The sequence below is a fragment of the Opisthocomus hoazin genome, chromosome 2 (assembly GCF_030867145.1).
Source record: "Opisthocomus hoazin isolate bOpiHoa1 chromosome 2, bOpiHoa1.hap1, whole genome shotgun sequence".
NCBI lineage: Eukaryota > Metazoa > Chordata > Aves > Opisthocomiformes > Opisthocomidae > Opisthocomus > Opisthocomus hoazin.
In genome coordinates this window covers 4,303,942-4,326,449 of record NC_134415.1, presented here as the reverse complement: position 1 = coordinate 4,326,449, position 22,508 = coordinate 4,303,942, and the positions used below count along the sequence as shown (strand labels likewise).

Sequence of the window (22,508 nt, the reverse complement as noted above, 5' to 3'; positions counted from 1 at the left end):
CAGTATATTAAATGCATTTAATAACCCTAATTCTAGGTTTTTTCATAAAAGTGTGTTGTATCCGCTGTGATTTAAGCTAATGAACAGAGAACACTTGTTTCTTCAATGAAGTGTTACATGCCTTTTCTACTCCTAACTTAATTTATACTTTTATGTGTCTTTGCCAGATGGGTGTTTGTCAAATCCTTGCTTTCCTGGAGCAGAATGCAACAGTTACCCAGATGGGTCTTGGTCATGTGGGCCATGCCCAGCAGGTTACCTTGGCAATGGTACCGTCTGTGAGGATCTTGATGAGGTATTGACTTTGTTTCCATTAGCCTCAGGAAATCACTGTGAAATTTGCATTGTTTGGGAGTTACACAGCCATCCAATTTGTTTCTTCTTTCTTTCTTTCTTTTCCTGCAGTGTCTAGCTGTGTCAGATGTTTGCTTTAAGGTGAATCAGGTCCATCGCTGCGTGAACACAAATCCGGGTTTCCACTGCTTGCCATGTCCTCCACGCTACAAAGGAAGTCAGCCCTATGGGGTAGGGCTGGAAGTTGCCAAGACAGAGAAGCAAGTAAGTGAAGTCTAAGAGAATTTCATGGCTTTGAAACAGCGTAATTCTCAGCTGAAAATATCTGTGAATGAAAGCATGTGATAAATTTGGGTACTGAACAAAGATAACCTGAAATAGATAACTGCTGTTCCAGGGTATTTTTGGTTCAAGTAACAAAACACTGAATTTTGAGTTGTTTTTTTTAAGGGTTTTATTTTCTCTAGACATCTGCACAGTTGCACCAAATGAATGTAAAATGCCAGGAGCAAGTATTCCCCTGCTTTGCATTCCTTTCTCTCAGGTTCCAATCTCTGGGGATTGGAAACTGAAGAATCGGGATAATTTTCTCCATAAATATAACGTTGTTAATGTGGGTGTCGTCAGACATATGTCTGAAGTGCTCACTCCCTAAATTCCATTGGGCCAACACTTCCCTGTGGTGAAGGATGGAAGGAAGTGGAAGTGATATTGAAGACTACAGTTTGATAGACAAGACAAAAGTGTTAAAACAGGTGTCGCTGGATGCCTGCTCTTTGTTGTTGTTGAATCAGTCTGCAGTTAATTCAAGATGAGAAGTCTAAATGTAAATTATCTGTGTAAGATTCTTGGATACTGTTAATGAAAATAAGCAAAGTGATAAGAAAGAGGTAACAAAAGCTCACTTGAGGGGAACATGAGAGTTCATTAGCGTCTCTTTGATTTACGAAAATAAGATAATCCTTGCATACTGACAGGCAGAACACTAAAGGAAAGAAGTGAGTACAGTTTACTTTCTGCTGCAGCTGATTTCTGCGGCTTAATGACATCTGGAAGAAAGCAGATAGAGTTCTGAAAATGTTAATCACTTTAATTGCCTTTTGAATAGTGTCCAATTTTTCCCGTGGTTTGTTTTAATTACTTTCATTGTACACATTGCCTGGAGTTGTGAACTGACAGAGCAGTATGACTTACTAACCACAATTAGAAAAAAAATCCTGTCTTTAGGCATCTAAATGACTGGCCTGAGTTTGACAAAGCTGAGGCACGCGTAGCTGGCTGCAGATAACATCACAGAATCACAGAATGTTAAGGGTTGGAGGGGACCTCTGTGGGTCACCCAGTCCAACCCCCTGCCAAAGCAGGGTCACCCACAGCAGGCTGCACAGGACCTTGTCCAGGCGGGTCTGGAATATCTCCAGAGAAGGAGTCTCCACAGCCTCCCTGGGCAACCTGTTCCAGGGCTCCATCACCCTCAGAGTGAAGAAGTTCTTCCTCATGTTCAGTTTGTGCCCATTTCCCCTTGTCCTGTTGCTGGGCACCACTGGAAAGAGTCTGGCCCCGTCCTCCTGACACCCCTCCATAAGATATTTACAGGCATTTCTAAGGTCCCCTGTCAGCCTTCTCTTCTCCTGGCTGAACAAGCCCAGCTCCCTCAGCATTTCTTTGTAGGACAGATGCTCCAGTCCCCTCATCATCCTCGTAGCCCTCCTCTGGACTCTCTCCAGTAGCTCCTCAACATCAGGTTTCAGCGAGTGCGCTCTGTCTGTTGCAGGTCTGTGAACCTGAGAACCCGTGCAAGGACAAGACGCACAGCTGCCATAAGTCTGCGGAGTGCATCTACCTGGGCCATTTCAGCGATCCGATGTACAAATGTGAATGCAGGACGGGTTACGCTGGCGATGGACGCATCTGTGGTGAGGATTCGGATTTGGATGGCTGGCCTAATAACAACTTGGTCTGTGCTGCTAATGCAACATACCATTGTGTGAAGGTAAGTAAAAAAGGTTGATAAAAATGCCGTGCCATAACCAGATTTTCTCTCTTGTTTCCTGAAGAGTCGTAAATATCACTTTTCAGCATCAGGCTGGTGGCTGCTTTCATTAAGCTTTGACTGTTACAGCATGCTCAGTTTCTAGGAGATGCTGTGAAATGTGTATCCACTTAACACTAGATCCACTGAGGGATTCTCAAAACGAAATCCAGAGTGCTCTGCTTTGGATTTCTTCCTGCTCAGTGTAACACGGAACGTTGGGATGTTTGTGATGGAGTTAGCACACCGAGCAGGAGCAGCCTAAAGCAGAGGTGTGGAGCACACAGGCAGTGAGAACTAAACAGGAATCCCTGGGTGCAGATGAGTATGAAATCCTACCAGCAAGGCTCGTAATGAGACACTGACAACCACGTAAGGTCTACAGTTCCAAATCTTTTCTTGACCTACCCCTTCCTTTTAAAGAGTGAAGCAGGTCACGCTCTCTGTGAAAACCAGATACAGAGCCTGACATAATGTTTGGCAAGAACATCCTAAGAGAGGAATGAATGAATAATTAGACAGGGTTCTCCTTATTGCAGAAGTGCAGTGGGAGAGGGTGGGAGATTCAGCCTCTTACCCTTCAGAGGTGTGGAATCCAAGCACTTGCCCCCCTCATCCTGAGGGGAATGGCCTGCCTGCCACCACTGGCTCATCTCCTGGCAGGGGACTGTTCACCCTTGCTGCTGCAGCTGTGCCCCTGTAGTGAAAAACGTGACATTGCTACACCAAGGAGAAAATAAGCATCAGGGAGCCTTAAAAAGGTGGTGTGTAGGTTGAGCAGTGGGTGCCCACCATGGTGTGTTCCCTGGGACCTGGTTCTGTGCTCGTCTGAAGCACACTAAGTCCTCCTTGGCTCCATGGCCTGAGGTTCCTTCCGGTGGAAATTGCTCAAAAAATGGTGAGCATGCTTGGAGGTCTCATCCTGACAGAGTTACACTGTGGTGCAAAGCCAGGCTGAAAGTTGTTCCAGGCCCACCGGTTTAACAGTGACCCAAAAGAGCCTCAAATGCCGAACTTCCTCGCTGTAGCTGATGTCTGTTTATTGTTGATCCAGCCAGTGCAGCAATTGCAGTTCATATATTCTTTTTCGGTTCCTGTCATCGGAATCTGCAACATGTTGACTCAAGATGTAATGCAAATGATTAGCTGTCGTTAAAAGCCCAACATGCTGAACCCATTCAGAAAAAAAGCCGTTTTCAAAGGTTGATTCATGGTTTCTATGATACATATGTCGATCTAGTAAACACAAATGCTTCACTTAAGGAGAAAAATACCCACAAAACCTTTTAGAAATACCAGATATTTTCAGGTCCTTATATTCATTATGAAGTATCCTAGTTGATTAATTTGACTGAAAAAAAGCAAACCAAAGCTTCTTTCCTTGAGCTGAAAATTATCTTACTGTCTAAGCAAAGCTATATGAATAAAGCAAGTAGTTGTAAATAATAACAAAAGTCTTAGCATTATCGTTAGTGTAAATATCTCTTTCATTCACATGAAAGTAGCATTTTTTTCAATGAGAATTATCATACCAACACACAACTTTGTCAATAGGTGAACCAAAGAAACCTGGCTTCCAGTGGGCTTGTGTCTCAAGGTTGAGCTCCCAGGTGGAAGGTGCGATGTCTAATAAGCCCTCTTTCTAATAGCTAACGAGAGACTTTTTGAGCGCACTGATAGGATCTCTCTCCTCTGCCCTGCTACCTCTTTTTGCACAGTTCATGGGAACTTGCTGCCTGTGAGGTCTCCACCTTACTGCTTGATTTGTATGAAACTGGACTCAAATCTATAGAGCAGACAGACATATAGATACAAACATACCAAGTGATCAAGCAAACTTCCACTGATTTCTTTCATTGTTTCGAAAAAAATATTTTTTGTATCACTGGTAACCAGTGTTGAGTTGGATGGCCAAGGCTGTTTGCAGATTTTTGGTAATAAAGTGCCATAAAAAATTTGGAGTTGCGTTGGGGTTTTGATATTTATCAAAAATTTTCCATTTCTTTTGCTTAAATTATTTATACTGTTAGACCCACTGAGATTGAAAACAGAACTGTGAATCTTACTGTAATATTAATTTTCTTAGTGTATGGTTACAAAAAAAATATTTCTGCACTCTGTTGGCAGATTCAGTTTTGGTCTGAGGTGGATACAGAATGTGAGAAAAAGTGAGAATAACAGTGGGGTTTTATAGGTGTATTTGTTCTTAACCAGTGGTAGAACTGCAATCCATTTTTAGCTGATTTTAGTATTTTAAAAAGGAATACATGTTAAAAGTTTGGCAAACTATTTCACTTCTTATTTTTTCAGTGTAATCTAAGACTTGTTCATTTAAAATAATCGTTCTTTACAAAGCTGTGACATAAAATTAAGAGACACGTTTGCCTTTTATTTTGCCAAGCCCTGAGAGTGCAAAGGTACTGTTTTGCAGAACAGTATAAAAGCGTGTTTTTCTAAACCCTTTCTTACAGCGTTCCCCTTCATTCCTGTGTGCTACTTCATGCCAGTAACTTTCCGTCTGAGCAACTATTTCTGAAGGCCATCTCCTGGCTTGTGTCTTTATTTTTCTGGCAACCAAACCCGGTTGTTTTATATGTAATCTTCAAACTTACTTCATGAGTTGTCTATAAAAAGTTGATGTAAGAGTGCATGTGTGTGCATGTGGTGTGTTTGTTCTCTGCTAGATAGTTTCATCTAAAATTTACTGGAAACATCCCTTTAACAGAAGGAGAGCTGGGAAACAGAATGATTTGCAGATGCATTTCACTTTCTTTACAATATGAAAGCAGCAAATGAACTACTAGCTTTGGCAGCAAACAAACAGACGCTTTAAAAAGTATTTGTGATATTGATTGTTCTTGTTTTATAGCCTCTGGTGTACCAGATCTACTCTTCTGCCCAGGCAAGCCGTACTGACCTAATGCAAACATAATGTATTGATTATTTCTTTTGGCCAGGATAATTGCCCCCTTCTGCCTAATTCTGGCCAAGAAGACTTTGATAAAGATGGCAAAGGAGATGCCTGTGATGAGGACGATGACAATGATGGTGTCGAAGATGACAAAGTAAGATACATTTCTGTGTCTTCAATACCATTGAAATAAACATCTGGTTTTAAGGGAAGCCATGACAGTAGATGAGAGTTTTATTGTTCAGAGCTTCAGCTGAGTTATTCTGCACTGCCTTCTGTGAATGGTGCAGCATAAAGCTGTGTTGGGTCAAAGGAGTGTCGCGCTGTGCAGAGCAAAGCAGCCTGGGGAACCTGGAGTTGAACTCTGTTCTCTGTATTAGTTCTGCCTTCCACTGTGTGCATGAAAAAAGTTTAATGCAAGGTGGTATTGGATTTTTTATTTTGCAGTGGGTGGATGATAGGTCCACTGTATTTGAAAAGCTGATAAATAATGTATCTGAGGTATGTTGGAAACAAGCTATGATGAATAATAATAACTATAAACACTGCCAGCATGAAGAGGAAATAATGGGAGGAAGGTGCCTAGCCTGGTTCATCCTTTCCTCCTCTAGATTTGCCCACAAGACTGAAATTCATTTACCTGTAGAGCCTAAAAGACAGGCAGTTTGTCTAAAAGTGTTCTCCCAGAGCAACCAGCAAAAGGACAGAGGCACCTGCGGAGTGGGGTTCACCCTACCGTTGCTGAACGCCTTTAGGATGTGAACTGGTTTTAGGAATCTAATGTTCCTCTGTGTTCCTTTCAGAAGGAGCCTAGATGCTCTAGAACTTCAGAGGGTTAAAGTTAAGCTAGAAGTGTGTTCATGGAGCCTCCACTTAGAAAATTTCCAAAACTAAAGGATCATTTGATAAAATAATATGATTTAGTACATGTATTTGAAAAATTGTAGCCAGAAATTCAGTTTTATGAGCAGTATAAAATTTTGACTTGCCTCTATGTCTTGTCATTGAGTATACAAAATGTATTTCTGAGGAATATAAAACGTTGGGACAAAAAAAAAAAAAACCAAAAACATTTCCTACTAAATGGTTTTTGCTTTAGCAGAGAAAAGTAGTTTAAAGATTTCTGGTTTTTTTTTTCCAAATGACTTCCCTTCAGATTCCATGATGCTGATGTAGCCCTCGCTCCCACTGCTTTGGTTTGGTTTTGTTCTTTGCTTTCCACACTGAGTATTTCCTCGTGCCTGTGCAGAAGTCCATGTGTAATTTGGGGCTGTGTGAAACATAAGAATTCTTGTTCTGTCAGACTTTCAAATTGGGAACTAAACTGAAATGAAGTTTTCAAAATTCCACTGAAAGGACTGGTCTCAGGGAAAAAATGTTTTGGGTCAAGGAGGGTACTGAATTTTAATTTTGCTTTTTGAAACTTTTAACATTTTATTATCATATACAATACAACAAAACCCACAAAAATGACCGTCCTTGTTTAAATTGAAAAATCCAAATATATGGTTTAAAAGTCAGAATATTGATACTAGTTTGTTCCAAAAAAGTCAGAGCAACAATTCTATTTTTTACAAAAAATATAATATGCAGCTGAAGTTGGCCTGATTTTACATCACATTCTGGTGGTTTTTTTTGTTTTTTTCAAACACATGTACCAGTGATACACTTTTGTTGAAATATCTGAGTGCAGATCCAATTTAAAATGCCTGTTGCTCTCCTAGTGAGAAATGGAACACATTTCACATGCCTTGTACAAGACCAGACAGTGAACCAAGCTTTGCAGATGCCATCCCATTACCACCAATATCTTCACTGTAGGTGCAGCTTGTCCGTTTGGAAAAATAATGGATTGATATTTTGATTTTTTGCCTCCGTCCGAGATGAACAGGAAGAGTTACCAGTTCATAATGTGCTCCCATGAATTGTGATTTGTATTCTGAAATCTTCTATTTCTTCTTACTAGGACAATTGCCCTCTTCTGTTCAACCCTCGTCAGTTTGATTACGACAAGGATGAAGTTGGTGACCGGTGTGATAATTGCCCCTATGTGCACAACCCTGCTCAAATTGACACAGACAATAACGGGGAGGGTGACTCGTGTGCTGTGGATATTGACGGAGATGGTATGCGTTCAGTTTTGAGAATTGCACCTTGCTTTGTCTCCACTAAGATGGGCCACCTGCTTTTATACATGCAATAGAGTTGGGTCTAGCTGCTCAAAAATGGAGGAGGAGAAAGGGAAGGCTGAGGTTCATCTGTCCTGTGTAGAGTAGTTGTCCATAAAGCCCCTGAATGACTGCAACGGATATTCCTGAAGAATGAATCACAGCAAGTCTTTTATCAGTGTAATATTAAAAAAAATTCTTTCCTTCGTCTGTGTTCCAAAGTAATCAGGGTCTAATGTGACACTTTCTTGACTTTTTTCTTCCTTTTCAGGCAGGGAAAAGAACAGCAGAATGTCTGTGCGGTTACGACTATCTGTAGGAAATTATTCTGCTCTTATATGAACGTACTGCAAAGCCCACAGTAATCGAAATACACATTTTTTAGGTGTCTTAAAATATTATTAAAGCTGTTTATTTCATCTACCAGTACATACCAACATGACCCAGATTTGGTCAGAATTAAGGAGGAGGAAAAGCACTGAAATGTTTTTAAAAAATCGTATCTCTGCAGCATTTCAAATTTGTGAGAACCAAGAAGTACTACAAGTTGAAGAAATCTAGTTTTGGATTTCCGTCAGTAACATTTTAAACTTTTGGACACTTATCTGTCTTGAACTTCTGGACATTTTGAAGTCCTCTCATGCTTTTGATCATCAGGTTCTTAGTAATACTCCTGGGAGTTTTGCATTTGAAGGAAAATGTAACCATATATTATTGGCTGAAAGGTGATGCAAATATCCGGGGACCATATAAAGTAGGAGAGGGTGCTCGTATCCTTTCCAGACAGCTATGCCAACATATCTTAGTTTTGTTTCTTTTCAACATATTATAATTTTGAAGGAGACTGTCAGTTGTATAATAAAGTTTCCTTAAGGGGAACAGCTTCTTTTGAAAATTTGGCATGCTCTACGATACGTGAGGCACATGTTCTGGTAAAATTAAATTATTTCTTGCTGAGGCACCTGAACATTAATGAGTTGTTCCTCTGCAAAACTCTTCAGAGATTCTGCCATGTTGTAGCTTTGCATTCTACGCCATTCCTTAAAGCGTCTGGGAAGAATATCTAAATCATATTATTTAAAAAGAAAAATACGCCAGCCCTTTATCTGTTATTCTGTGAAAAAGGGCTAAATTCTTAAGATATAATCAACCGTTACTCTAGCAAAATCTATTAGGAAAATATATATACAAGTCAATTGTAGAAAGAAAAATGGAATCGATACTGTAATTTTTTTCTAATATTAGTCTTTTCACTATTTCATGTTGTAGCAATAATGTTGTAGCAATAATGTTGTAGCAGTCAGAAAGCCTACAAGCCCCTTAAGAGCCTCGCTTCTTGGCTGGTGACTCCTGCAGCCTGTGGCTGGCTGTGCTGGATGCTGTAGCGTTCTCATGTGTTCAATCTCTTGTGGTTTTTTTTCTTTTCCCCTACAGACATTTTTAACGAACGAGATAATTGTCCTTACGTCTATAACACAGACCAGAGTGACACAGATGGAGATGGAGTTGGTGATCAGTGTGATAATTGTCCGCTGATGCATAATCCAGACCAGGTAAATGTTAGAGACGGTTTCCTAAACGGTGATGTCAGAACAAGGGCAGGGAAAAGAACGCAGAAATTGCTGTCAGGCCCTGTTTGCTGCAGAGCTGGAGAAGGGGACCTGTGTTGCTCATTTTCACATCTCAGGTTGTCAGATCGCTTTGTATCAGAAGAAGGGGAAGGAGGGTGATGATGCCTTTAATCCATCTTCAAGGCTCTGGTGAACTGTTTTCTTCCCCCGTGGCAAGCGAGAAGAGCCTCAGGGCTGCATTTGGTGTGCCTGAGTTTGTTGGTCCGTGCGCAGAGAAGTAACATCAAGCATACAGAAACAATCAGAAAATGTGCTGCCCAGACTGCAGTTCCCCTGGGATCTCTAGAATGACAGCGATGAATATCATGGCCGAAAACCTGCCCTGGAAATGTCTTGGCAACGAGATCTTATGACAGAAGTAGCTGTACTAGTTTGGAGCTGCGTTTGTACTTTCAGCACGGTTGTCATCATGATATCCCTTGTCTCCAGAGAAGTCCTTGAAGAGAAATGTTGAGAAATTAAGTACCAGGCTGTCCATACTTTTGTGTTTAGTAACAATAATAAATTTATTTCTCTTTGATTTTTTATTTTTTTTTCTTTTCCTGGTAGACTGATGCAGATAATGACCTTGTTGGTGACCAGTGTGACAATAATGAGGACATAGATGAAGATGGGCACCAGAACAACCAAGACAACTGCCCTTACATCCCCAATGCTAACCAGGCTGACCATGATAAGGATGGTAAAGGAGATGCCTGTGATCCTGACGATGACAACGATGGTATCCCCGACGACAGGGACAATTGTCGTCTCAGATACAATCCTGAGCAGGAGGACTCTGATGGTAAGAATAATGTCACATGAATTTCGTTTAGTTCTTACTGTTCAGTTCTGATCTTGGAGTATTACCGTTTGGTGAAGAGAAAGACTTCTGATCATACTGAGCTTCTTTTGACATTTGAGACACCGTGGACTGCAAGGGAACTGCACTGGCCAATTTGGTTCAGAGTTAGAGCATTAGGAAACCTCTTTGACAGGGGGCTCAGATACACACATACTTATTTCTAGAAGAACACCCTTAAGAAATTAAAAAAAAACACAAAACAAAACAAAACAAAAAAAAACCACAAAACCCACACCAGATTATTTTTTAATATATTTTTCTGATTTTCACTTTGACTTGGAAAATTCAAAGTGAAGAAACTTTGGGAAAATATTTCAAATAGCTTGAATTTCATATGTCTTAAAAATGAAAGATGAGCTGCTTTGCTTTCAAAACAAGCTGTCTTCTGAAAATTAGAATGGAAGAAAATATGGTTTAGTGCTCTTCTGTTTTGAAAAACAGACTATTTCTCTAGTTTAAATCTAAAATTTTTGTTAATTTTTAATTATTTTTGTAAAAAAAAAAAAGATTTCTGAGCAGCTTTTCTGAAATTTCCTGTGTAGGTAGCTCTAAATGTCTCTTGGTGATGTACATTTGACATTTAAGAAAGGGATACATAATTGCTTTTGTCCATTTCTGCGGTAAAATGTTGCTGGCCACTCTCAAACAGTCCTTCTCTATGTTTGGCAATATTTTAATAATGAAATAGTGATAGCTTCACAGTCATAAATGCAATTTAGTAAAAATATAGATGTTCCTTTGAAAACCACCAGAAGATGTCTACGAGTAATGGCCCTTGCAGTAAACACAGATGAGCAATCTCTGTTCTGAGTTATACAGCTTGCTGGAGTCAATCCATGGTTATGTTGGTGAAATTGAAAGCAGAATTTAGTACCTACACAATATGGTTTTATGTACATTTAGAAAGATAAAATCCTGAGCCCTGGCTGATGTCTTGGTAAGACAGCTGCTTGCAGTAGGCAGTTTCTGGTTGGTAGTCAGTAGTAGTTCTTAAATTACTTTACCCTTCAGTCCAGTGATACAATGGGAATATCTGTGTATTTGCCAACCTCTGGAATAGCACTTTAATTTCAGAAATACTCCAGAATAGAGGTGCCCCCAAACTGGGGTGGTTGGTTATAGTCAGCTGGATCTTGTGAGAGAGACTAAGTTTACGTATGCAGTAAGTGTTCACAAAAAGAGTAAATTTAAACAGTTTAGCCAGCTCGTCACTGTCAATTAGTGGCAGGTCCAACAGAAATCTTGGAAGAACGATAAATAGAGCCAAAAGATGCTCCCACAGTCTGGAAGATGTGAGCTATAGTGTGTAAAGATGAGGCCCTGGAGAGAGCTGTTGGACGTGGCTGGGTAAACAAATGCTTGCTAACTTCCCTTGACAGGGAACCAATGTTGTCAGCAGCAGCTCAGCACCAAATGAACGTCAGCAGGATTTCCAGCAAATAATTGGATTCTCCTGTGACTCAAGAATTACCTCTCTGACATTGGCAAAGGGAATAAAATTGGAAATTTGTTCTGTTTTCTCCAATAAGTGCTAAGACAAACAGGTGCAGGAGCATGCGGCTGGTCAGGATTTGGAGCTTTCCGTGGCTGATGGCCAGAGTGGAAAATGGGGCCATCTTACCATGCATCTGAACTGCAGAAAGTCTTTGAGATATTAGATGCTTTAGCTTTCTCTATCTACTTTTATTTTCGGGGGCTGTTTCCTAAAGCTCATTCTGCTTTCTCTCTGAAAGCTTAATACTTGGAGAACACTGTGGTGGTTAGGCATACTAACGTAGCTTTCTCTTTGTGAGGCATCTAGTAGTAGGTCAATAGTGAATGAGCTGGATCATTGCTATGTCCCATTGAGTTAGTGCCCGTGCTCTTAGAGCAGTCACAAACACAGAAATTTAAAAAAAGCAAATGCTCAGCTACACGAGGCTGGTAAAAATTAGCTGGCAGTTCTGGTTTTACATTCGTACCCAGCATAATATCCAGCATTTTTTTGTTACAAAAGTCAGAGCTATTTGCAAATTCATTTCTATATTTGTCTAACCAAGTTTTTGTACTTTATTTTCAAGTGTTTGTGCTATTGTATACCCTTAGTAGCAGTGGCATTGGCAATGAGATTTTTTTTTAATAAATCTCCTTTCAGCACCTGCTATTTAAGGCAAGTCACAGCTACTGGTTTCCACCAGCATCATGAGTAAATTAAGAAAGGAAATTTTTTTTTTTTTTTAATGTTGAGCATAGTAAAAATATTGAGCAGCAGCACAGCTGTAGCTGAGCTGTATGGAGGTATTTTTAGGTTCCCTAAAAAAATACTTGCAATTCATGTAACAAAATGTAGTGTTTCCATTCCTCCAAAGCCACTGCTGTTGGATACAAGGCTTCTTTCTTTTTTTTTTTCTTCCATTTTTTTCAAGCGCTACATTTTTGATAAGACAAATTGTTCCCTTACAGGTGAAAAGTGCCTAAGCATGTGTGTGTATTTTATGGCAATACTGTCCCCACTTCCTTTTGACATAGAGGTGACATTTCTGCAACCTGAAGCCCCTTTGATTGTTGCTGAAGGAATCTTGAGACAGAGATAAGAGTCTGAAAAAAAGTTTACTATCTTCAATAGCATATAAGGATTGATTAATGTGCAGGAAGATTAAGATTGTAACACTATTGTTTGAATTCATTTGCACTGCACATATTAAAATGTGGTGTTGTATCCACATCTGGGACAAATCAAGCTGAAGATGTAATACAAGCGTTAGTGAATTACATCGACATAGCAAACTTCCAACTTTTCCCACCCCAGTTCTGAAGCAGCGTGTTGACTGACAGGACAGTTCTACTAACAACAAATTTGGCCCTGGTCAAAGTTGATGACTTCTTCCAGTCGTTACCAGCAACATTTCAAATGGGCTTTCAGAGAGTGGGACTTTCTTTGGAGTCATTTGGAGCGTTCTTTGAGAAAGAAGAGAATAACATATTCCCATGTCTCATGAATTTCTTCCATCAGTGGGACAGCTGTTAGGAAGGCTGGATAAATCACTAATAATTGCATTTGCTTATTCCCTTTGCTTGTAGGTGATGGCAGAGGTGATATTTGCAAAGATGACTTTGACAATGACAATGTCCCGGATATTTATGATGTATGCCCTGAAAACAACGCCATCAGCGAAACGGATTTCAGAAAGTTCCAGATGGTCCCTCTGGACCCCAAGGGAACAGCTCAGATTGATCCCAACTGGGTTATTCGCCACCAAGGCAAGGAACTGGTGCAGACTGCCAACTCTGATCCTGGAATAGCTGTTGGTGAGTATCAGATGTCAGCTATCGTCTTTGGAAAACTAGCCAGTGATCTGGTGATAACGAAGTGGGGGGGGGAGGTAGCTAAACCCAGTGTTTTGGTGCTGCAAGCTTTGCCTTGATGCATGGGGACAGTGTATACACCCAAATTAAAAACAGCTCAACGCTGTTTGCCTTTGACCATGCGTCTCCTCACTGACAGTAGCACACATAAAATGCTCAGTTGAAGAACTTGATGTAAGTGTAGTGCTTGCTGCCTTCAACACGCCTTGTAAATGACTTAACTTCTCTCTGGAAGCCTCCATGCGGTAGGTAGGCAAGTGTAATTGCTTCCTCTCCTACAGGTCAGGGAACTGAAAAAGATAGTTTACAACTCCTGGCAAAACTCAGGATATATCTGGGACTTTTGGGTGGGGATGGCGGGAGCCAACACTCTAACTCGATGGTTTGTCTCTTCCGTCCTCTCTCAGGCTACGACGAGTTCAGCTCTGTCGACTTCAGCGGCACGTTCTACGTTAACACAGACCGTGACGATGACTATGCTGGCTTTGTGTTTGGCTACCAGTCCAGCAGTCGGTTTTATGTTCTGATGTGGAAGCAGGTCACGCAGACCTACTGGGAGGACAAACCCACCAGGGCTTACGGCTATTCTGGTGTGTCACTCAAAGTAGTGAATTCCACAACCGGTGCTGGTGAACACTTGAGAAATGCCCTCTGGCACACAGGAAACACCCCTGGACAGGTGAGAGATTTAAAACTTCAGGCCAATGATGCATGAATAATATTTTAAAAAGAAGGGAGGCGTCTTGACAAGAATTGCATTTCACACCTCAATTTTTGCAGATGTTTATCAGCTTTTCCTGGATTCCCATATTACTGGTGTCAAGAATGACATTTGCATTGTGTTTCAAAGAAAACATTACATGTATAAAAAATAATGGATGGAAAAAATTACATGTATAAAAGGGAAGACGTGGTGTGGTCCAAAGAAAAAGGAGTGAGAGGTTTCAGTTATCCACAAATCCTTTGTGACCTCTGTATTGGCCCTTGCTTCTTTGGCATTCCAGCTTGTTTGAATTATACGTGCTTTAGAGTTCAGTAACCAGTGACAGACAGAGAGAAGAGAAATGAAAACAAAGAGAGCAAAGCTGTTGCTGTTCCAAGTAGGGCCCAGCCATGGAAGAAACTCGCGCCTGTTAGAAATGAGGTTAGCGAGGCTTCGCGTGTGGATAGGAATTTCGCACTTTGGAGGTCCTTGAAGGAAAAGGATCTTGTTTGAGTGCGAGAGGTTTTGAGGAGTGGGCCACAGGCTGTGGCGTCTCTGCAAGCTGTGCTTGGTGGAGGCACTGGCACAGACAGAAGAAGCGGCATTGACTGCGGGTGCGTGGGGGTGGGACAGGGGCAGGGCTCCCTAAGGGAGGGCGGGTTCCTTGCTGTGATGGTCTTCAGTGGCTCCAGCTGTGAAACCACAAGTGAGCAACCGATCAACAGTTTTAAGACAGAAATTTTCATTACTCTTACCCTACAAGAGGTGCGTCGATGGTACTAGCAAACGTTAAACACTATTTTCAGTTTCATGCTCTGCAGCAGAGAATCTCTGGCTGCGTGTGCAGTTGCTGGAGCACGGTCTGTTTCTAATAAGGCGTTTGTATTCCTACTGCAGGTGCGTACTTTGTGGCATGATCCCAAGAACATTGGCTGGAAAGATTACACTGCTTACCGGTGGCATTTGATTCATAGGCCTAAAACAGGATTAATAAAGTAAGAAATGTTTCTGCACTTCTGTATTTTCTAGCGGCAAAACTTTTGTCTTTGTTATCAGTTTCTTTGTTAGTTCTGATAATGATGATACTTGTGTGATAGTCTCTTCCAATATTTTGGGGACATTTTGTTGTCTTTAGAATAAGGTATTTTCCTTTTCAGATGTGTTTAATTTAGTCTGGATGGTTCAATATTTACATCAGCTAAATATTCTTAAATTAAAGGAAAAAAAAAATTATTTCTCAATAGCTCTTCTGTAACGGGACCAAAAATTCCTGAGTAAAACTCAAAATGAGATTAGAACATGAGATTGCTCCCCAGCCTCTGGAGTTTGAATGAATTAAATTAATTAGAAACATGAGAATTGCCACAGGGAAGTCGGCCAGCGGCCTGTCTGCTTCAGCATCCTGTCTCCCGTCGTGGCTTGTACGAGAGACTGCAGAAGTAGCCATGGGCACATCTGGAATGCACACCACAAGGAGCCATGGCACATGACTTACCTTAGAGCTCAGCTCTTTATCTGATATTCCAAAGGATGAGCATTAACTGTCCGTGTCAATTTTTTCTCTTCTAACTACTGTAACTGTGAAGGACCTACTTCATGGGGCAGAGTCTGACCTTACCTCTTCAGGCCTTGTGTGTGCTTATGAGCGGGGGGGGGGGGGGTTTCATTTGGCTGTGAAAGACGAAGGGTAGACACACTGGATGGGCTAAATTATCTGTTTCTTGGAAAGAAAAGAGTTTCTTTACACATCAAAGTATTGCAGTGCAAAGCGTTGACTGATAGAGGTCAAAAGGAAACTTGAGTTTTTCGTTCGTGTTGCTGTTACCTGTATCTTCCTCTGCAGAATCTGCTCAGTGTCAGACAAAGCAAGTTTCAACTGGTATCCCATTAGATTAATCTAGCACGGCAATTTCTATGGTCCAGGGCATTAAACTCCTTCTTTCTTTAGAGTGTTTTTATAGAAAATAAATAAAATCAATTATTTCACTATGAAATCATTTGATTTTTGCCGGAATAGCAATTCAGTATTAACATGATTAGAGCCACATGATTTTTTTATTTTTTTTGCCAAATGAATAGTTTATTAAACTCTTCCTGTGTGTTTTGGGTTCTTGAGATTGAGAATTACATTAGATAGGGTTACATGAACATGAACACTTGTCACTCTTTCTGCTGTTCTTTTTGCAATCCGTTAAACGCTGTTTTCAGGGAGCAGTTTCACGCTTGTCTTTGGGCACCTTTCAGAAAAAGAAACACTTCAAAGCAGAGCAAGGGCTGGACGTGCCTTTCTGCCTTGATAGAAATCTGTCCCTAACCCTCGAGTTATGGGAAGGAGCTCAAGTGTGTTCATCCTCCTCTGAAGCCATCGTGCTGTGTGTAACTGGTGTGTTGTCAACTGAAGCAGGACCGTAATCCCTTCTTCCAGAGACTGCTCTAATTAACAGATTATAGAGTCACTTCTCATTTGGCCGAATGGCTATTTTAAGAGACTGAGAGCCTAAGAACCTGGACTCTCTCAAGGTCTCCCGTGAGACGTGGAGAATCCAAGTTCGAGGAACTGCAGTCTATCTGATGGAGAAGGAAAATGAAGAGACTTCTTTAGAGGCCTTTTGGCTCCAGGGTGGATGCCTGAAATACTATAAAAAAAAAAAGAAAAACAAAACTGAAAAACCCCTACCCCACAAGTTCTTCTTCTTCTCCAGTTCATTATTAGTCTATCTGTTTGTGTCCAAATCCTTCGAGCTTTCATTAAGCTCTTAAAATCTCTGAAATTGATATTCAGCATGTCTCTAGTTCATGTTTTGTTTGACTCTAAAGGAATGGTTCTTCCAATTTCTGCTGTTGGCCCTGGCACCTAAAGACAAACAAATCAGCTGCTCACACAGCGGAGAAGATGACTTTGCTAAGTGATGTGGCGAGGTCTTGTGCTAACCTCTGAGTTCACAGGGACAGGGGCTTATCAGTGATGCTGGTACATGACATAGTTCATTCCAGGAGACACGACTGTTCTAAATAAAGAACTAGGAAATCTTTTGCAGATGGCGTGCATAAATTTCCTTCTGGCACAGCTCCACTGCTTCTGATTAATGCGTTATGGCTGCCAGCCAGGTGGGCGTGGGACAGAGATGAGAAGCGATCCTTCCAATGATGTTGGGTTGCCTGATGCCTTGTTAAAATTTATTCTGTTTCAGTTCTTGGGAACTACTACCAGCCCTTGGCACTGGACGCTGTGTTATCCTGCTTGTCTGATTTAAATTGTGTTCTTCTTTACAGAGTTTTAGTGTACGAAGGGAAACAAGTCATGGTGGATTCTGGACCAATCTATGATACAACCTTTGCTGGTGGACGATTAGGTCTTTTTGTCTTCTCTCAAGAGATGGTCTATTTCTCTGACCTCAAATATGAATGCAGAGGTTAGTTACAGAAAACGTCTGGAAAATGCTGAAGCTTTTGATAACCGGTGGAGCAAGCGCGAAATATGGAAATGAGAAGTATCCTCTAGTTACCGAAAGCAATCTGTAATATCATAGCATGGAGTAAACCTTGATTTGTTAAAATACCATGAATACCCTTTGCCCCTATAGTAATCTCAATTTGAATAACGAAATCCAGATGTTTAATACTACCCACCTGGAAGAAATGAGATGGAAACCTCTGGGCGAGATACGGGCTTAGAATTCTCTCTGTATATCCACTTTCCATTGTAGGCTATTGCAGTGTGCCCGCGGGCAAGAGCTGCTTCTGGGTCACCCCTCTTTCGAGAGGCTTGAAGGAGAGAGCAGATACTTTTAATGAGCGTGTCTGTCTATAGTGCCTTGTCCAGAGTGTTTTGAAAGACAGAAAATGCTTTCCCAGGTTTTCTTGTATAATTTTTTGTATACATTTAGATACATAGATGCAAGCACACATGTGTGTGTGTCTCTATCTATTTAGACAGATACCTATTTTTATATAAATGTCACAGAATCACAGAATGTTTGGGGTTGGAAGGGACCTCTGTGGGCCATCTAGTCCAACCCCCTGCCGAAGCAGGGTCACCCAGAGCAGGCTGCACAGCACCGCATCCAGGCAGGTCTTGAATATCTCCAGAGAAGGAGACTCCACAGCCTCCCTGGGCAGCCTGTTCCAGGGCTCCGTCACCCTCAGAGGGAAGAAGTTCTTCCTCGTGTTCAGTCCTCACATTTGTAGGAAAACGTAGAACAGGGAATACTGTGCTGTACCCTTATCCTGTGTCATGAGGGAGCTCTGTTCTTGCGTGATTGACTTCCTAACCAAATAAAACAACCCCAGTTAATAGCTTTTTTCCCCATTTCTTTCAGATGCTTGAGCAACGGTTGCTGCATTACCAGCAAAGTACTGTAAATGCTATGCAACCTAGACACCTCAGTACATCCTGGTACTCCCAGTTTCTATTTTTTGCGTGCCTCCTGTCCTCGTGCTCCATGCCCAGGCACTTCCCAGCTGCCAGGAGTGCCTCCGCCATCCCTCCGCCCAAGTGCCTTCTCACAGCCAGGACTAACGAAGCCTAAACGCGAGCGTCCGACCCACCACTGAAGCAAAAGCCGATTGATACGTTAGAACACTTATGTACAGTGAAAACTTAGCAAAACCTGTTTGTTTGTGTATTTGTCTTTTTTAAGGAATGACGTTTACATATCAAAATGTAATTACTTAATGTATTTATATATATATGGAGAAAAAGGGAGTGATGATTATCAGTCGCTGTCTTTAAGAGAGGGAAAATGTGTTTGAGTAACTTTTTAGGTGTATGGGTGACACTTTCTTGCTCTGATCAGGGCTGGGCTTCAGTAACACAAAGCCTCTGGGTCTAATTTTAGCAAAGTAATGGAGGGCCACACCAACAGGATCTTCAATAACAATGAAAATGCCTTTGGATAATAAAGTAAAGGTCAGTTATGAACATTTCTTGATCCAAAAAGGTGTTCTTTAGCTGATGAGGATGCTCTTAACAACACCCATTAAAATTACAGTTGGTAGAAATGTCAAATTTGCAACCTAAAGCATTGTCTATTAGAGACATAATTCAGGCCAAACAGAATTGAACTAGAAACTCCCCTGTGAAAGGGAAGAGTGATGCGTTCAAACGTCTGATGCCGTCGCTATTGTCTGACTTTCAAAGAATTATTGTTTCCCGTTGCTCTATTTCCACCATATTTTGCATTCCCTTGTAACAAAGAACATACCGTGACCACGTGGAGCAAAATGAACCTGAACCACTTTCCCACCTCTGCTGCAAAAAGCACTTTGACATCCTGAATCCTAATGTGGGTTTTGAGAAGGTGGCAAAGCCACTATTGCTTTGTTTGGTAACGTATGAATTTAAGGTTCCATTTATAAATATTTTGTTAGTATTTATTATGATTATCACACCGACCTACCTTCTCTGATAATTTATTTTAAAGCATGTCATATAATGCGTTTGTAATACATGCACAAATAATAATATTTTAAAGCTATTTTTAAAAGCATATCACAATATGTAGATATTGTCAGAGCATGGTATACACTTAAGTATAGTTTCATGGGCTAGATTCATGTATGCTTTAAAGTTAAATGAATAATAATAAGGAATTTATAAATGGAACCTTAATATATATCCAGTTACCCTAATTTTAATATTTTGTATTGTTACCTATGTCTGCTGTGTATAGAACTTCTTAAATAATGCTGAAGGGATACCAGTGTTTAATCTAAACAGATACAACATTTACTCAGATATACAATAGTATAGACATGTTTAACTTTCGTTTTGTTTTGTTGAAGTTGTATGAGCTTTGTTCACAAAAAGAACACAAGCTGGTGTGATTATATTCCCAGGTGGGTTTACTGGTGGGATCGTACAGTACCTCTGCCTGCTTACAGGGCACCGTGAGCTAAATGTGGAATCAACTTTTTCTCCCTTGAAATAGATTTTGTTGCTATATTCATTAGAAAGGAGTCCACAGTTGCTGGCTTTGTTGCACATTTTATAGTGTTCATATTATCAAATCTTTTTTTTTGGTTTTGTTTCAATTTTGTTTTGTTGCTGTCTTTTTGGTTTTTTTGGTTTTGTTCTTTTTTTTTTTTTTTTTTCCCAAATCCTCTTCATGAGGTTTTTAAATGTTTTGTTTTCCTACTTCTGGTGTTTCAAATTGTATCCCCAAGTCCCAAGCAGAAGGGAGGGTGACTTCATTAAATGTAATGACTGTAATGGCTGTGTAAGGTTTTTTGTTTTGTCAGAGAGAGACATCGGTGTGAGGATGAAGATGTTAATATTTGGACTGTATCATAATTTTCCTATTCTATGTAAATTATTTATGATGTTTTTTAAATTTCTTTTTCTTTTTTTTTCCTTGCAAGTGTGTGTGTGAGAGAGAGGTTGAGAACAATGAAACTTCATTTTGTTTTGCCAAAGATTGTAAATAATTATTTATTTGTTTACACGGACGGAACTTTATCATTTAACGTCCTGATTCATTTAGTCAGATCCTCATTTTTATATATATATATTTTAAGAAATTAATGATAGGAAATAAACTGTAAAAAGGTTTTATAAACAAAATTCTCTTTACCTTTTTTATAGTTAAAACGTTTCTTTAAAGAAAATATTCCGTTCCCCAAAGCCCTCAGTTCAATAAGCCTCTTGCCTTGCTATAAACCAGTTCGTTTCAAGCAAACCAGCAAACCCTCTGCTTGGTTACAAATCGCCAACTGTCTTCTGAGGTTGTAAACAGCAGGTTTCCTGGTCTCTCTGACAAGACATCATTCCCTGTGAAGGCTTTGTCTGGCAAACTATCCCGAGTTTTATTTATGGCGTTGCGACAGAGGCGTTCTGGTCCCGCTTCCCTTTTTTTGCTGGACTCCTGCATGCGTTCTCTGTGTTGGGTCTTGGCCGATGTGTTGGAAGAAATACACAATCCGATTCTGTACCCGCTGCTGTGAGTCCCGTCTGAGTTGCTGGGGTTGGCTGGTGTGAGCAAGGATTGCCTTCCCGATGGAGAATTTCAGGAACGAGGGAGTTGTCTCTAACTGAACAGAATCAAATACAAGAAAAAAATTCTTAGCATGTGAGAGCTTTGCCATGAGCATGAACTGGGGAATTTGAATTGGTGTAGGAAAAGTAAGGATGCCCAGCATGACGAAATGCCAATTCTGAAGCGTGGACTCAAGTCATATTCTCTTATACATATCCCAGCTATTCACTTTTCTTTGCCTTATAAATATCCCAGCTGTTTGCCTTCCCTGGCTTTTGGTTCCAGTGCAGGTCCTCAGAACGTTGCGCAAGAAAGCCATATAGTCTTCAGCACAGTCTTTTGATGAGTCTTTAAAATAATTCAAATACTGAGGCTTGCTGAGAAGTTGCTTTCCTCCATTTATGCTGGAAGGGCATTGCTCAGGTAACAGAGTGATCGAGATCTTGTCACTCACCTTCTCCAGAGCCCTACTGAGTATCTGGTATGGAGCTGCAAGAGTTTTGAACGTGGGCATTTGGTGATCATTCAAAGGAGGAAAAAGGAAATCCCTTCATAGCACCCAAACAAAACCCCGCAAAATGGACCCGGGGGAATAAAACAGCTGGAAACAGCAGCAATTCAGTACTAGTACAGGGTCTCTGAGCAAAACAGAGAAGGACCAAAAAAGCAGACTCTGCACTGCGACTGAGCAGGTTCATACAAAGCAGTCATGCCCTCTGCCCTCTGTCCAGTCTTTTGGAGATATTTGGGAATATTTGGGTCATTTGGAAAAAATATATATTTAAGAATTTGCAGCCTGTGCACTTCTGGTTCGCAGAGAGACGTGGGTATGGAAGAAGGCAGCCTGAAGTCCCTGCGGAGAGGCTGGGTAGCAGCGAGGGGCAGCAGAGCAGAGCAGGCACTGATTCTGCCCGTGACTCCCGCAGGATACTGGGCAGAGCTAATTTCATTTCCCTGAACATCAGGCTCCCATCTACTAAAAGTCATTGATAAATTCCCTCCTCTTTAAAATCCTTTTGGTGAGTTTTTGGTACGTTATTGTTTCTGGGCCAGCCAAAAAACCAGAAAATAGTGAAATTGTGATACTCCCCTGAAATTAAGTTCCTCACCACTTTTAAAACATTATTTTTTCGGACAGACTTTGGAACGGCCTCTGAATTCTGAAAAGTTGAGCTGAACTCACAGCATTGAGGATATATCCATTATAAGAGTAACAAATTTACCGTGGTTTCTTCCAGAAAGGAAGAAAAAATATCCACCCGAGGTTTATACCTGTGATTTCGGACGTCAGGCAGCTCACGTATTAGCGTCATGAATGCTAACATCTGTGTCTGCTTCTTGCTGGCTACACAATGGGGACAGAAGCTGAACAGGCTGTCGCAGTCAGTGGGACAAATCCTCGTCTCGGTCAGCTCAGTGGGAGCTTTGCTATGGACTTGAGGGATATTTGGATGAGATTCAGGGTTCGGCTTGTGCTGCAGACCTCCACAGAGGAGGAGCTCTGAGGCTCGCATGGGAGCATCTGCTCTCTAAAACCATGTGAGAAATAAATAGCTGTGTAATAACTTGGCACAGCCTTCTTCCCAAAGTGGAGAAGACCACCCTT

At 40.9% G+C, this 22,508-nt stretch overlaps 1 protein-coding gene across 1 annotated transcript in view; it reads left to right on the top strand.

Moving 5' to 3' along the window:
* The window catches only part of THBS2 (thrombospondin 2), a 35,418-nt gene extending 14,980 nt beyond the window's left edge, over window positions 1-20,438 (top strand). Inside the window, exons 11-22 of the mRNA XM_075411970.1 lie at window positions 168-295; window positions 406-558; window positions 2,069-2,287; window positions 5,284-5,391; window positions 7,204-7,363; window positions 8,840-8,958; window positions 9,586-9,820; window positions 12,941-13,168; window positions 13,633-13,904; window positions 14,826-14,923; window positions 17,202-17,341; window positions 18,248-20,438. Of these exons, the coding sequence (XP_075268085.1) occupies window positions 168-295; window positions 406-558; window positions 2,069-2,287; window positions 5,284-5,391; window positions 7,204-7,363; window positions 8,840-8,958; window positions 9,586-9,820; window positions 12,941-13,168; window positions 13,633-13,904; window positions 14,826-14,923; window positions 17,202-17,341; window positions 18,248-18,255 (1,868 nt within the window). The 3' untranslated portion in view covers window positions 18,256-20,438. The remainder of the gene's footprint in view (window positions 1-167; window positions 296-405; window positions 559-2,068; window positions 2,288-5,283; window positions 5,392-7,203; window positions 7,364-8,839; window positions 8,959-9,585; window positions 9,821-12,940; window positions 13,169-13,632; window positions 13,905-14,825; window positions 14,924-17,201; window positions 17,342-18,247) is intronic.
* The last annotated feature ends 2,070 nt before the right edge of the window (window positions 20,439-22,508 follow it).